Source organism: Typopeltis vanoorti, chromosome 17, assembly GCF_054136105.1.
Source record: "Typopeltis vanoorti isolate ZY-2024b chromosome 17, IOZ_Tvanoo_1.0, whole genome shotgun sequence".
In the NCBI taxonomy this organism is placed as follows: Eukaryota; Metazoa; Arthropoda; class Arachnida; order Uropygi; family Thelyphonidae; genus Typopeltis; species Typopeltis vanoorti.
In genome coordinates, this window is record NC_143565.1 from 21,411,218 (window position 1) to 21,425,494 (window position 14,277).

General features: G+C 34.3%; 1 protein-coding gene across 2 annotated transcripts in view; it reads right to left on the bottom strand.

The window, feature by feature from the left end:
* Positions 1-249: 249 nt before the first annotated feature.
* The window catches only part of LOC150097217 (G protein-activated inward rectifier potassium channel 3-like), a 64,857-nt gene continuing 50,829 nt past the window's right edge, over positions 250-14,277 (bottom strand). For both annotated transcript variants that reach the window (XM_090406884.1, XM_090406885.1), the window contains 2 exons: positions 12,131-13,628; positions 250-5,838 (listed from right to left, as the gene is read on the bottom strand). In XM_090406884.1, the coding sequence (XP_090263010.1) occupies positions 12,133-13,518 (1,386 nt within the window). In that variant the 5' untranslated portion in view covers positions 13,519-13,628 and the 3' untranslated portion in view covers positions 250-5,838; positions 12,131-12,132. The remainder of the gene's footprint in view (positions 5,839-12,130; positions 13,629-14,277) is intronic.

Here is a 14,277-nt window from a genome sequence, read left to right on the forward strand (position 1 = left end):
CAGAGCTGAGATGATCAATAATTACAAGAGTCGAGCAGTTAAAAAAAAGTCAGATAACCTTAAAAAAAATTATATTTTTGAAACGTCAAAGACAACAACAACAACAACATTAATAATGATAACAATAACATTGTAGTTGACGTTTTAAAATTTATTATATCGTGATCAAATGTAGTATTTTTGTGAAGTTATTGAATGATAAAGTGGAATAAGCAAGCCACATAATTTATTGGCAAAAAAAGCCATCTTTATTGAAAAAAAGAAGAAAAAATCGATGAAGGCACTTATTACAATAACGGAACTTGGTCTTCCGTTTACTTCCCATTACATCATATTGTAGCATCACGTGACAATGCTTTATATAAAACTGCAATTACAATTTCACACAGATGTCATCAATAATGCTAGCACAAACACACAAAAACAACTACACAAACAACTCGGAATTAAAATGTCAGACCACTTTTTTTATAAACTAATTTTGTTTTCTGCCTTAAGAAGATTAGCTAATTGAGCAAATTCTACTTGACATTATATATTATTTGTATTATTATTTTTTTTTCCAGTTAGCCATTATTAGATCTATTAATGTCAATAATTTAATTGCTTTTTCATATAATTTGACAGATTATTCCAGTAATTAATTTCATGTGTGTATTTTTGTAAATCTATACTTTATTTGACCTTTTTCTTTATGTAAAACACATCAACCTTAAGCATTTTCTATAGCTTTTTCTGATGAATTAGATGAAGAATGTACATAATGGAATCAAATGACATCCCAAGCTTTGTCAACGGCTAAGCAATGGCGTTAACAAAATCTGCATTTTACTGGAAGATAGGTCTTTCTTTTTTTGGCACTATTAGCTAACACTGTTTCATTAGCACAAATGCGCATTATGTAAGAAAATATTTCCATTTTGATTCTCATCAATATTAATACGTTATGAAAACACACTTTACTGATAGTCGTAAAAACTATTACTATAAATTTCTCATAGGAATGTACCATTCGATCAGTCCAAAATCATAAAAAAAGTCAAAGGTCATGAACTCTAAGCAAATGATAGTCCAGACATCGTATTGAAGTGTGCTGTGCATTCCTTTCAGCTGTATAATTTATAATATAAACAGTATCAATACGTTTAGGACCACACTTGGCTAAAATGGAGTTCAAATATTTCATAATAACAAATATAAAGAAATAAACACAGCTAGAACCAGATAAGGAAAATGCCTAGCTTGAGATATAAATAGTGTTGAGAGATCAAGTAGCAGTTCAGTGATGAAGCATGTTATTAAATATATCAACAAATTAATGATGATGAGCAAAAGATAGACACAAAAGTTCACAGAAATGGAAGAGATTATTATTTGTATTAATCAGAATGTTTCTATCATTACTAACACGAAAACTTAAATTATCATTTCATTTTATATATGTCTTATCATTCTTTCTAATTTCTTTATTGCATTTGAGTTGAATAGTTAATGTTGATAATTTATTATTAAGATTTAATATAATTAATGTCAACAAAATCTTGTAAACTGGAAAAATGCCAAAACTCATTAATACGTTATTAAGATTATTCAATATCAATTATTTAATATTTAAAAAGGTGTATTATAATTAACATTAATAAAAGAGTTACTCTAAAAATAATGAAAATATTTTAATTTTGCTATTTTTTTACCATTTCCATTGCATTTATTCTGATAAGCTTTTAATATTAACATCAAATTCTAAATAATTTTAAACTACCTAATATCTAAATCTACACGTATAGCTATTTAAATATTATAAGCATGGAATGATTTTACTACTTACTTCTTAGAATCAAATTATGTAGTCTACCGTCAACTAAATAAATCATGAATAAAACTATAGATCGTGATTGACTTTTGCCCTAGTAAAAGAAGTATGAAATTACAACAACAATGATGTGTGACCGGTTCCTTATGAGGAGTATTAACACTTATCAAGACTAGAAATTCGGTTTGTTTACCACGTGCAGTTTTCTGTCTTTCTTATTTCTTCTTATTTGTTTTACTTCTGGCTAAAAACCGAAAAGGACGAACACTATACCTTACTTATTGCCCGACAGCTCTTACACGAGCGCCATCTAACGTCTGAATTTACAACTAACGAAATTAAAATTAAAAAAGTGGAAGAAATTATTTAAAATAATCTAAAATTAGTTTTACCGATAAAAATTTGATATGAAAATTAACCATATTGCCAATTTATATTTAAAATAAAAGTTAACTTAAAGAACAAGTTCCGTTAGGGAAAAAAAATCGGAGATTTATTCATTTAATTTTAGAACTAGAAGATGTATATGCATATGGTCTTTGCAAATTTTAGACTGAGAAAAATATATTTGATCACAGCTCTCCTGACTACAAATAACATGGTTAACCATAAAAATATCTCTGCCATCGATATACAGTATATTATAAACTACCTACTTTCAAAAGATACACAGATAGGCAAAATATTGTCATTCATCACAGATTTCTATTTTTAAACTCTTCTAATAAATGACTACAATATACAGTATATATATTTATATAGAATTTTTGCTGTTTCAGTTCTTTCATATAAATGCTTTTTTAGCTACCGTAAATAGATGTACCTATAAAAACACAGATTCATCTAATACAATTTAGCATATAATAAACATATATTAAAAAGAAATTTCATAGCTGTATAAGCACTCAAATTCTTAGAGATTGACATAGATACATAAAAATGTTGTGCAGCTTCCAGTACTTGTATCTAGGATGCAAGAACCCATAACTTAGGGATATAAATAAGCACTGTCCAAATTAGCTTCCTTTTTTTTCAAGGATCTATTATTCTTACATGCAAATTTCCTTTATTCTTTTGATTTCCCATCATAAATTCTATACCCCAATCACAAATGTCACTCCACAATAGGGTTTCTAACTAATCACTGCTGCCCTCTACAGGCTTAGAGTATTAGCATTGGTTATATACAAGGGTCTTGTCACAAAATATTCCACAGTCCTCTCCCACACAAATAACGATAATAGAGTTCATGTCAAACTAATTTTTTATTAGTTAATTGGTTAATTAAGTTAAAATTAAAGTAATGAGTGAAATTTCCAAAAAAGCAGAAGTAATTTTCAGGTTGTTATATGGATAAATTATCATTATCATATACAAAATGAAATCGAAGACTTATTCTCTTCCTATTTTTAAATAAATCATTTTCTAGTTATTAAACATTAATAATAATCATAGTTTTATTAGCTCAAAATGATTATTGTAAAGTAGTAATTCAGATGGCTCTTTCAGAATCCCATAAATTACATGCATTTATACAGTGAGGTGTTCTTTTACTCAGATGAAGGTTATTTGTTTGTGCGTTAAGCCCTCAAAAGAACATACTGCATCTATATATATCAGAAAAATCAACTGTATAGTGTGTGTGTGTGTGTGTGTGTGTGTGTGTGTGTGTGTGTGTTAAAGATACCAAGAAATTTTATACTTGGTTTTAATCCTTTTCCCAAGTAAACAAAACAAAGTTTTTGGGCATGAAATATATTTTGTTTACTTGGGAAATATATGTTTTGCTTATTGGGAAAAGGACTAAAACCAAGTATAAAATTTTTTCTTGGTATCTTTAACATATAATACACCCGTGGTAAAAAACTTTCTCTCATCCAGAGATTTTTATTAAGATCAAGTGCCTTTTGTCTACTTGTATACGAGATATATATGACTTCTGCATTACTTCAACCTCGGTATCTCTCCTGGGTCTGGCTCCCACTGAAGAGACCTCAATAAAGGCCGAAACCGTTACAGCTCTGGCTCTGATTTGAGAGGCTGTGCTCGGGGGTAGGTTTTTGCCTGTCTCTGAGTGAGGCCACCATTGAGATTATGGCTCTACCTGGTGGTGGGGTAAGCCTGCCACTGGGTAGAGCCAATGCTGAGAAGTTCTTCTCGGTGATGGGGTGAGCATGTTACTGAGTGGAACAACGCTGAGTTGGGCGATCTTTTGGGATCATCTTATTTTTCGAGCCCGCTTCACCTATACAAAGGTCGAAACTGATTGGAAGCTTGAATGATGAATGGCAATGTTTAGCCCATGAAGTTTTAACTGAGGCTCGGCTGCTGCTGTTACCCAGGTCCAGGGGGTAGGGGTAATGAATGGCAATGCTGTAGCCCATGAAGTTAACTGAGGCATGGCTGTTAATGCTGAGAGTTCTCAGGCAGAGTGTCTCTGTTACTGAGGGGAACAACGCTGAGTTTTTGGAGTTTGACCTATACTTGAACATTCAATAAAGGTCGAAACCAGTCTGGGCAGTGGCCCTTCCCATTATGCATTGCATTATACATGCCCGAAAGGGGATGTGCTTTGCATTATGGGATACGTACTAAGGTGGTATGATATGAAGTCGTTAGCCTCTATTTACAAGTAGCTCAGATGTGAATATATTTCACGCACCAAACTTTATTTTGCTTACTTGGGAAAAGAATTAAACCAAGTATAAAATTTCTTGGTATCTTGAACGTATATTATACCCAAGGTAAAAAACTTTCTACATATATATATATATGTGGTTGTTTATAATTCACCTAATTATAATGATCACTTGTCTACGGAATCTAAATTCCACTTTTCTTTGGCACAATGGAGGAAGAGACCCCGTATATTCTTTACGGAAGTAAACCCGATATTAAGGTATATGCAATATAATCTAATCTAATATATAGGCAAGCACTATTTTACCACCATCAAATTCAAGAAAGTATATTAAATTTAAAAAAAATAAAAAATAAAAAAAAACGGTGTGTTTAGGGATGAGATACCATTTTGCTGATCTTTGCTACCATTCAACTTGCCATTCCTAGGGGTATTTCCTAGGAATTACATTAGCCTCGTAAGCATGTGTTAGCATCCACATCATCTATTGTGGGGAGTCATAGTAAATCACTAGTGACGCTTTAAAAATGTCAATCAACATAATCTATAAAACTACAATGTACGCATTTTTAAAACTATCACTTTCTTCTTTCTTTCTGTCTCTCATGGCTTACCCATAGTTCTAGAGTAATATAGGAGTCGGGTGCTCATTCAGTATTGGCAAAAACTTATTTGGAAGAAGAGTATATTTATATTCCTAACACAGTTCTGTAGGTATCATTCCTTCATAGATCCTGTACTTTGGCAATGCACAACTTTTCTTTATGCATCTGTTCATTGAAGTAGGTGTTGTTAAATAATGGGAACAGTCCGTGATAGCCGTATTTCGTAGGAACTGAACATCGTTAATACGAAAACTATGAACTATGGTCCTCGATGTAGCACTCAATTAAAAAACTGTATCAAATGATACTAGTGCATCATATCAAAGAGACGATACATTATAAAACACGCTATTCAGCTCTGTATCTTCTTCTTATTATTATTAATTTAATATTTTTTATAAAAGTGTTATAACATCTGTACCATCAGATGTACTCATTTAAGATGGACCAATCTTCACAAAATTATTACGGAATATTTGTGAAAAATGGTATATTATTAGTGTGTATATATATAGTTTTTAAAATATAGCTAAATATTCGTAGCTTCTTCTGTTATTCACTATACGTGCAACATAGAAAATAAAAGCACCTGTTGTATCGCTTTCCCCATTCTATTTTTAATAATTTGTGTTGTCATTGTTGCATATAGCAGATCTTTGGTAATTATGCAGAGGCTCCATCTTGTGGCTATTGCGTCAATCAAGGCAACGTAGCGATAAATGTATCACAGTTGAATAGCATCAAGGTTTACAGAGATTTGTAATTTCCTCAAACAGAACCTGAAAATAAGTTAAAAGTTTTAAAAATATTTTAAATAATAATTTAATATTATATTTTGAAATAATAAAACGAATATCTTATACATAAAATGATATTATCGACAATGTTTAAATTTTATCTTTTCACGGAAATGATTTTTTCTAAAATTCGTGAAGTAAATTACCGCTAGATGTCACTTGTACTGCAATTTTTTTTCCCTCTATTTTTTATAACTTACAAATCTCCTAGAATATGACCAACGCAGTGACATTTACTTAGGAAGCGACAATTCTTTATAATTTTTATTTCAAAATTATAATTTTTAATCGTATTTCAGTAAAACCAGTCCTACTAATACATTCGTAACATTTTTCACTCGTTCTCCAGGAACTAAAATCTGCATAAGCAATTTTGTGTTCAATTGGATTTGAAATTCATTGGGATCCAAGAATCTAAGAATAGTCCGTCAGGTAGCGTCGTAAAATATAGACTGTTTCAAGTAATGCTGTTTTTTGTAGGTCATATGAGGTATCAAATTCGTTTCGAAATTAAGAAAACCTACAAATTTTATACAGAGTATCTAAATGTAATCATTTCTCTTTCATTTGCACATTATTCAATCTAAATAATGTATAAATTGTACTAATCTTTTGCAAGTCACAGCTACAAAAAGAAAGAAAAATTACAGCATTAGTATTCTGTCTTTTCAAATCTTTATTTACATTCTTAGGTATTATTAGAGGGAAGCTATATTAGTGTTATTCATTTTTGATTTGTTTACATCGAAAATACGGATTATGCGTTGAACTCAGATCTTTCCGGATGAGGTACCTTTCTCCCCCCCCCCCCTGCGGGAAAAAACGCGCCTACAAGTAGCGTACTTATTGAGTTACCGCCTAGCAACAGAGTCAATGTTGTCACAGCTGGTTTTATGGTGACCTTGAACAGTTTATTGTGACGCAAACAATGAAAACCGAATCTCTCGTGATGAGAAGTGAACTGCGAACAACACAACAGGACATTTCCCCCACTTCTGTATTATTATCATCATTTTCTGTTGGCACATGTTAATTGTTCAAATAAAGGGGGACAAAGTGCTTGTAATCATTGCCCTTCACTATGGTGTTCATAAATAGAACTGCATGGAAAAATTGCATTAGTTTAAACTAATTTATAATATTTATTTTTTCATTAATCAGGTTGTTATATTTTTTCTATATTATTCTAATCTCTTTCTCTTTCTATCTTCGTTCTTTTACTGAACAATTCATTTCATAAAAGAAATCGAGTAGATAAGATGGCTAATCCACTATGAAATAAAGAATTTCATGAAAATCTCCATTCCGCTAGAGGGCGAGTGGTAAAAAAAAAAGCAATGGGTAACAAAAACATGTCGCTGTTTATTATTATGCAAACAATAATTTTCTGTCCTTTCAGCAATATATTTTGATTCTTTTCCCCTTCTTGATAGCACACGATAATAACTGGATTGTGTCTTAATCAAATAGTTTGTAGGCACAAATCCAAATCGATCAACCCTATTGGATGTGGCCATGTATATCACAACCATGGCTTATAGAGGCATAGAAGGAAACACGCGATCTTACATTTTCACAGCGAAACATTAACAGTAAAATAGGCTGTACTGAAAAGCTCGGTGAGTTTCGACGTGGGACTATAATGGGATGCCACTTTTGCAACAATAGTTCGAGAAATTTCTGCCCTGCGGTAGATATCCCAGTAGGTAAGTGATGTTAGTGTGCAGTGGAGCAACAACTGTGACCACATAGAATTACAGGGTAGGATAGACGAGTGATGAAGCACGTGGTGCGAAAACATCGCCTGTTTTTAGTTGAAACACTCGCTACCGAGTTCTGATATGACTCTACAAACAACGCCTGCATCGCAACTTTTCGTTGAGAGCTGAAGAACATGGATTTCCATGGGCATGCAACTGCACTCAAGCTTAATATGAACAAGGGGAATCACCATGCGTTGCGTAGTGGTGTAAAGTTCACCATCATTGGACACTGGAGCAGTGGTAACTCATTCTCTCGAATGTCTTACGCTTCACCATCCGGCAGTTCAAACGACGAAAATAGGTTGCAGGGAAACGCTACCAGCTAGTGGTGTTGCTAGAGCTTTTACCGCCCGGGGCGGTCCCTGAGTTTTTCGTCCCTCTCAACACACACCAAAAATACGACTTTCATTTTAACATTCTAAATTGTTATTTTTCTAGCTTTTCTGTTAACAAAATCGTCGATGATATTGGTGACGTCTATTTCATAGTAATGTAGGTAATTCTTAATCAATTTTATTTAGAAAAAACTCTTCTCACAACTAGCATGGAAATGAGTTCTGGAGATTGTATTTTAGAATTAACTGCAAAAGTTCAAAAGGGTTAGAAGTGCCGCCTGGGGCGGACTCCCCCGCCGCTAGCTACCAGTCCGAATGTTTTGTACCAACTGGGAAGTTTGGTGGTGGAGATATTGTGGTCTGGGCTGGGTCCCTCTAGTTTCAACCATGAACAGCCTTAGCTCTATGGCCTGTAATGACATTGGACATATTCTGCTTCCAACGTGGCAAAAGTTTGGTGCAACACGACAATGCATCGGTCCATAAAGCAAGGTCTGTACAGGAATTGTTTAATGAGTTTGCGGTTGAAGAACTTGACTAGCCTACATAGAGCCTTAATCTTAACCCCATCGAACAGTTGTGCGATGAATTGGAACATCGATTGCGAGTCAGAACAAAAACACCAATCAGTGACTGACCTCATTAATGTTCTCCTGGTTGAATGAAAAAGAATGATCACGGCAAAAGTACCAAAATCACTTATCGAATGATTTTGAAGATTGAAAGCTGGTATAACAGCAAAGGGTGGACGAAGTTCATATTAATGCGTTTCATATATATTAGAGTCAGAGTTGGAATGAGCAGGCATCCGAATATTTCTGTTCAGATAGCAGTTTCTGATCTACTCGCGTGACGTTATTCTTATTCGTTTGTTTGATCCGATAAATGATCTTCTTCTTCAAGCATTAAAATATCTGTTGCGACCAACACTTCATCTTCTTTAATAGTATCTTTTTAATCTTTTTCTAGGTCTTCCTGTTCTTCTCTTATACTTTGGTTTCCAACTATAGACTTGTTTTATTATTCTTTCATTCTATTCGATAAATGATAGCTAACAAAATGTCTTATTTCAAATTTAAGGCATGAAAACACACACACACACACACACACACACACACACACACACACACACACACACACACACACATATATATATATATAAATTAACAACTAGATTAGAAATATTAACATAATATTCATTATTTAAGATCCTATCCTATTCCCTCAACCATACGGCTGATTGGAGTAGCTATATGCTACTATATTAGGGAGATGATTATGAGCATGGTGGTTTTCCTGTTGCCTTACCGTAATATATTTTGACTCTAACCTTGTGTGTTCAAGGACAGGTTTGCCTGTTTTGAGTAATGAAATATCCGAGTTACCAGAAGAAAAAACCGTCCATCTCCGTATGAGACCGGTTAACTCACCCTTACTCGAAAGAGACCAGATAAAGGTTCCTCAGGTCACTGACGGGAATCGAACCCAGGTCTTTCCGACCAATGGGCTTCGTCTATACTGACTGAGCTAAGGAGCCTCAATTATTTAAGATAAGGCATAAAAATAATATTAGTTTACAAGAATTATTTTAAAAAAAAATCACTTTTAGAGCTCAGTATATTTTAAAATTGATTGGAATAGTCCACAGTATTAGTGGTTGGAAGGTCTTGAATTCGAATCGCGTTTAAGAGGAGAATAGTCTCTATAAGGGCTTTTCAATTATAGGTTGGTGAACAGGTCTCATACCGGGAAGAGTGAAATTTTTCCTTCCTGAAACTCCGGTTTTCGACTCTTCCCAACAGACAAACCGCCAGAGGAATACACGTATATTTCATAGAACGGTGTCCTACCTGCCCGTATGTACCTCGCGACCATTGTCATCATACACAATGAATTCAAGAGGAATTTAATTGTTCTGTAGTAATATTATGATAAAAGAGAAACAAACGAATTCTTAATAGCTGTAGAACGAGATCGAAACCACATCTTACGCTTCGCTTGATGGGAAGTTCATAAATTCATATTATAAATTCATTTGGGACGTGCATAGAATGTTGTATTGGTGGGTTCTTAGTTCTCCGTGTATTGGTTTGAGAGCGAGAAGGGGTCAATTATGATAAAGTGTTGAATTCTGTTCATAATGAGTATTTGTGTTGTGTTGTGTGTTCTCTGGTTTCATGTTTAATTTACGATAGAAATTATTATTTTTTATTGAATATAACATCCATTATTTCATCTGATTAACTAAGCTATCTTTTGTTATATGCTTCCCGTGTATAGATTAAAGTAAAATCATTAATTTTAATATTAAACTTAGTAATAAATGCGAAAAAATTTACTAATCGTTATTAAAGTTACTTTAATAACGAATACGCATTGTTTATTAACCTACTTTCACTGCGTATGGCCTGTGTTTAAGACGACGTGAAGGGAGCGGAAATGGCTATGCGCGCGCATGAAATCACAGTGCTGCTGCGAAGACCTGGGAGCTCCTACAACCGAGCAAGCCAAGGTAGCTTTGACTAGACGAGCAAGCATCGGCCTTCGATACACAACGCAAAGCTCAATTATTGCCGCGCAAGCTTAAGACGTCTTCTGTCTACAAAAATTGCGTTCAGAACATGGATTCGTAGTCATATTGTTGGCAAAATGGGCCAAAATACCAGACTCACATTATCAAAATTTGCTGGAAAGTATTTCATAAACTAATTTCGCCATAGTCAGAGGCGAATTCTCCATGCTTGCTGCGCAATCTCATTAATTGAGAAAGAATTAGTATTTATTTATTTGTTAATAAATGCATGCATTTATAAGCATTCCATTTAGGCTTTTATTTTTGTAGACAGAAGACGTCTTAAGCTTGCGCGGCAATAATTGAGCTTTGCGTTGTGTATCGAAGGCCTACACAGCAAAATAACGGGTAATCCACCATTTTATTGAAAATGGCATGACAAAGTTGATCAGGTTACAGACTTGAACCTCGATCTTCCTGCGACACGGCTCGTCTACACCAACTTAGCTATAAAGGCTTCTGACGATAACTGCATGACAGTTTTATTATCTTTAATATGATTTAAATGATATTTCGAAGTGTTATTTGATGTCCAAGGCTGCTGTTTTACACTAAGAAACTCGATCATTTCTTTAAACTAATGGATGAGAACTTGAAAGCATGGATCACAAAATTCAAGACTGTTTACTAAAAAAAAAAAAAAAATAGTATTAATCGGATAACGCAGGTAGGTGATTTACAAATTTCCAACTTGAATAAGTTGGATATAACGTATAATGTAATAGACACCTTAGAAGTGATCCTTTTCATAAATTTTATAATATTTCTAAAATGGTTTGGCAAAGAGTTCTTTAAATTTGAATAACATTTTAATCAATAATAGTTTATAATTACTTCTATTTTAAATAATATTTCTTTTTATATCTTTATTTATATATATACATATATAAATTATTCATAAATATATTATTTACTTGACTTATATATACTTTTTACCGTCAAGAAAGTGACTGTATTAAAAATAGTACTCAATGATTGCTTTTTCGTGCTTATAAAATTAAAATTTCAAATTTTTATTAATTTTTAGTTGCGGCCATTAGTGAACACTCCTATAATAAACTTCGTCTTACTGAATGTTATAGGATATAAATTCCTTTCTCTAACAGGATGTGAGTTGGAGTCCAACAATGGATGTTTGAATGTTTTTAGGTGATTTTCATCTCCCCGTCGAACACTATCCCCTGTGTTTATGGGAAGCATGAAGCATAAAATTCATAAAAACAATGAGAAATATCCTTGCCCACGATGGGATTCAAATGTTCGGCAGCTTGTTGTTGGTTTAAAAGAGATACGTCAATCCATAGTACAACTAACCCTGCAAAACGTAAAAATGAGTTGAGCGTTGAAGTGAATTCGTAGTATGAAAATAATAATAATAATAATAATAATAATAATAATAATAATAATGCTATTATCTAATACAAATCTTTTAAAATTCATTCAAAAGCCAGAGAAACACTAAATGACTTCGTATATTTGAACAAAGTCAGATTACGTTGGTCAAATTGTCATCACATTTAGGTAAAGTGAAGGTATTTTTATATCTATAACAACGAAACATCAATTCATTACACAAATAGTCCAAAAGGGAGGTTGGTACTCACCTTCAACATTCCACGCACGCCTCTGGGTCATCTATGGTGGGAATTCTGGTAGATGATCCGCATTCTGCTTCTGGAGTTGACTCACTTCTTCGAAAAGACGCTAGACTCATACCTTCAGTGGTGGCGCCACTGTAGCTAGCAGCTCTAGATGACAAAGACAACATTCGGCGATAGTCGTAAAAATCTCTCGCACTACATAACGGGGTTTCCACTTCGTAGGTGGCGTTGAATTTTCTGTAATCCAATCGGAACTCTCCAGTTTCTTTTTGAAAGCCAACCATCTGTTCAAAGCGATGGCCCCATAGGATCTCTGTAGGAATGTAGGAGGATCTGGCTTGAATGGATTGACCAGTGGATTCAATAGTTCCTTCTAGAATGACCACTAGTTCATAATTCTCTCGGAAGATGTCCTCAGCTGTCATGTTATAAAACGGACTTGTTTCGTTAATCTCGTGTACAATAGTGGCGGGCCAGATGAGAAACACACTGTCATCTCCGTCGTCAAATCGGACATCTAGCTGAGTGTGATAATAAGGGATAATCTCTCCCTCCAAGGTGACCTTCCTACGGATGAGCTGAGCGCTGATCTTTGCCCCAATGATGTGCGATTTTCTCATGTCTCCAACTCTGAACGTTAAGCAAAGCCTTCCATCCCTCAGACACACTGTTGCATAGCGACTGAACATTAGCGTCTGAGAACGCTTCTTAGGCCTAGCTATTTTGGCGAATACTATTCCCGCCATGAGACACTGGATCATTACTCCAGTCACTGATTGAACACACATCATAAAAACCCCTTCGGGACATTCCTCTGTGGTATAGCGAAACCCATAGCCAATGGTATGCTGACTTTCAACAGAAAACAGAAACGCCGTTGAGAAACTTTTGAGGTTCATAACACAGGGGATCCAGGATTCTTCGTCAATGTGATCTAGATCGCCGTGAGCAAAAGCGATCAACCACCAAATCACTGCAAATATCAACCAACTCAAGATGAATCCCATAGCAAAAACCAATAGATTCCACCTCCACTGAATATCCACCATAGTTGTGAAAATGTCCTGCAGGTAGCGCTGCCCTCTTTTCGAGACGTTCTCTTTGGATAGATTAACAGTTCCGTTTTTCAGTACGACCCGTTTCCTAACCCTACCTGGGATGATTTTAGCTTGACGAAACTTTGACCCTGAGCTATAATGATTTTCCAGGCACTTGGTGTATCCGTTGAGATAGAGATTCCTAGAGAATGTGCTGTTTTTCGTAATAGATTGTTGGTTTTCGGTGGGAGTTGGAGTTGGGCTTGAATCGCCTTCAGTTTCTCCATTGGCCTGGGTACTATTGCTGGGCAAAAGTTGCCAGATAGCACTGTTGTCTTGTTCCAAGTATTTCATTTTTGTAAATTTTCCCTCTGTTTTTTTGTGAGCAGCGACAAATCCTGCAGTTCAAATAAAATGCAACTACATCGAAGATTTCGTCTCCACTAGAGCGGCACCAGAAATGTCTAGGAAAAAAAATAAACGATAATTCTAATTTAGCGAGGTACTAGAAACATAATGTGTTGTAGGCTTATAATATAAGAACAAGTTACGCTATCGCAAACATTAAAAAGTTTTTTAACCTTGAAAATGTGTGTCACCTTTGATCTCCAATCGTTTGTGTGCGTCTCGATGCTTTTTTATCTTACAAATAGAACCTCCAACCATTGCATTAACTAAGATTTATGAGAGAAAATGATAAGAGCTTTAACGTGAGGTGATTTGCATTAAAGAATGAAAAACTTTGGCCAAAGAAAATCTGAAAGTGCTTATTATGTACAGAGGTGGTCATTTTAGTCTACAATGACACGAGATTACAGTGCACACTGCACTTACTTTAACCGTTACTGCGTGTAGAATAAATTTATAGACTGTGAGAGATTAGAAAGAATGCTGTTGGTCGTTAGGAAGCAGAACGTGATGTAGTATGGTTATATTTATGTTGGTCTGGGTAATGGCCTGACAGAAATCAAAAACTGTTTTTAAAGATCGAATATTAAACGTTGATTTATGTAAATTTGCTGAAACTTAGTTCAGTGCAATAGACAAGATTTAAGTAAAACGTATTAAAAAAAAAAAAATTACTTTTTCCAACATCAGAAAGTTGTATATCAC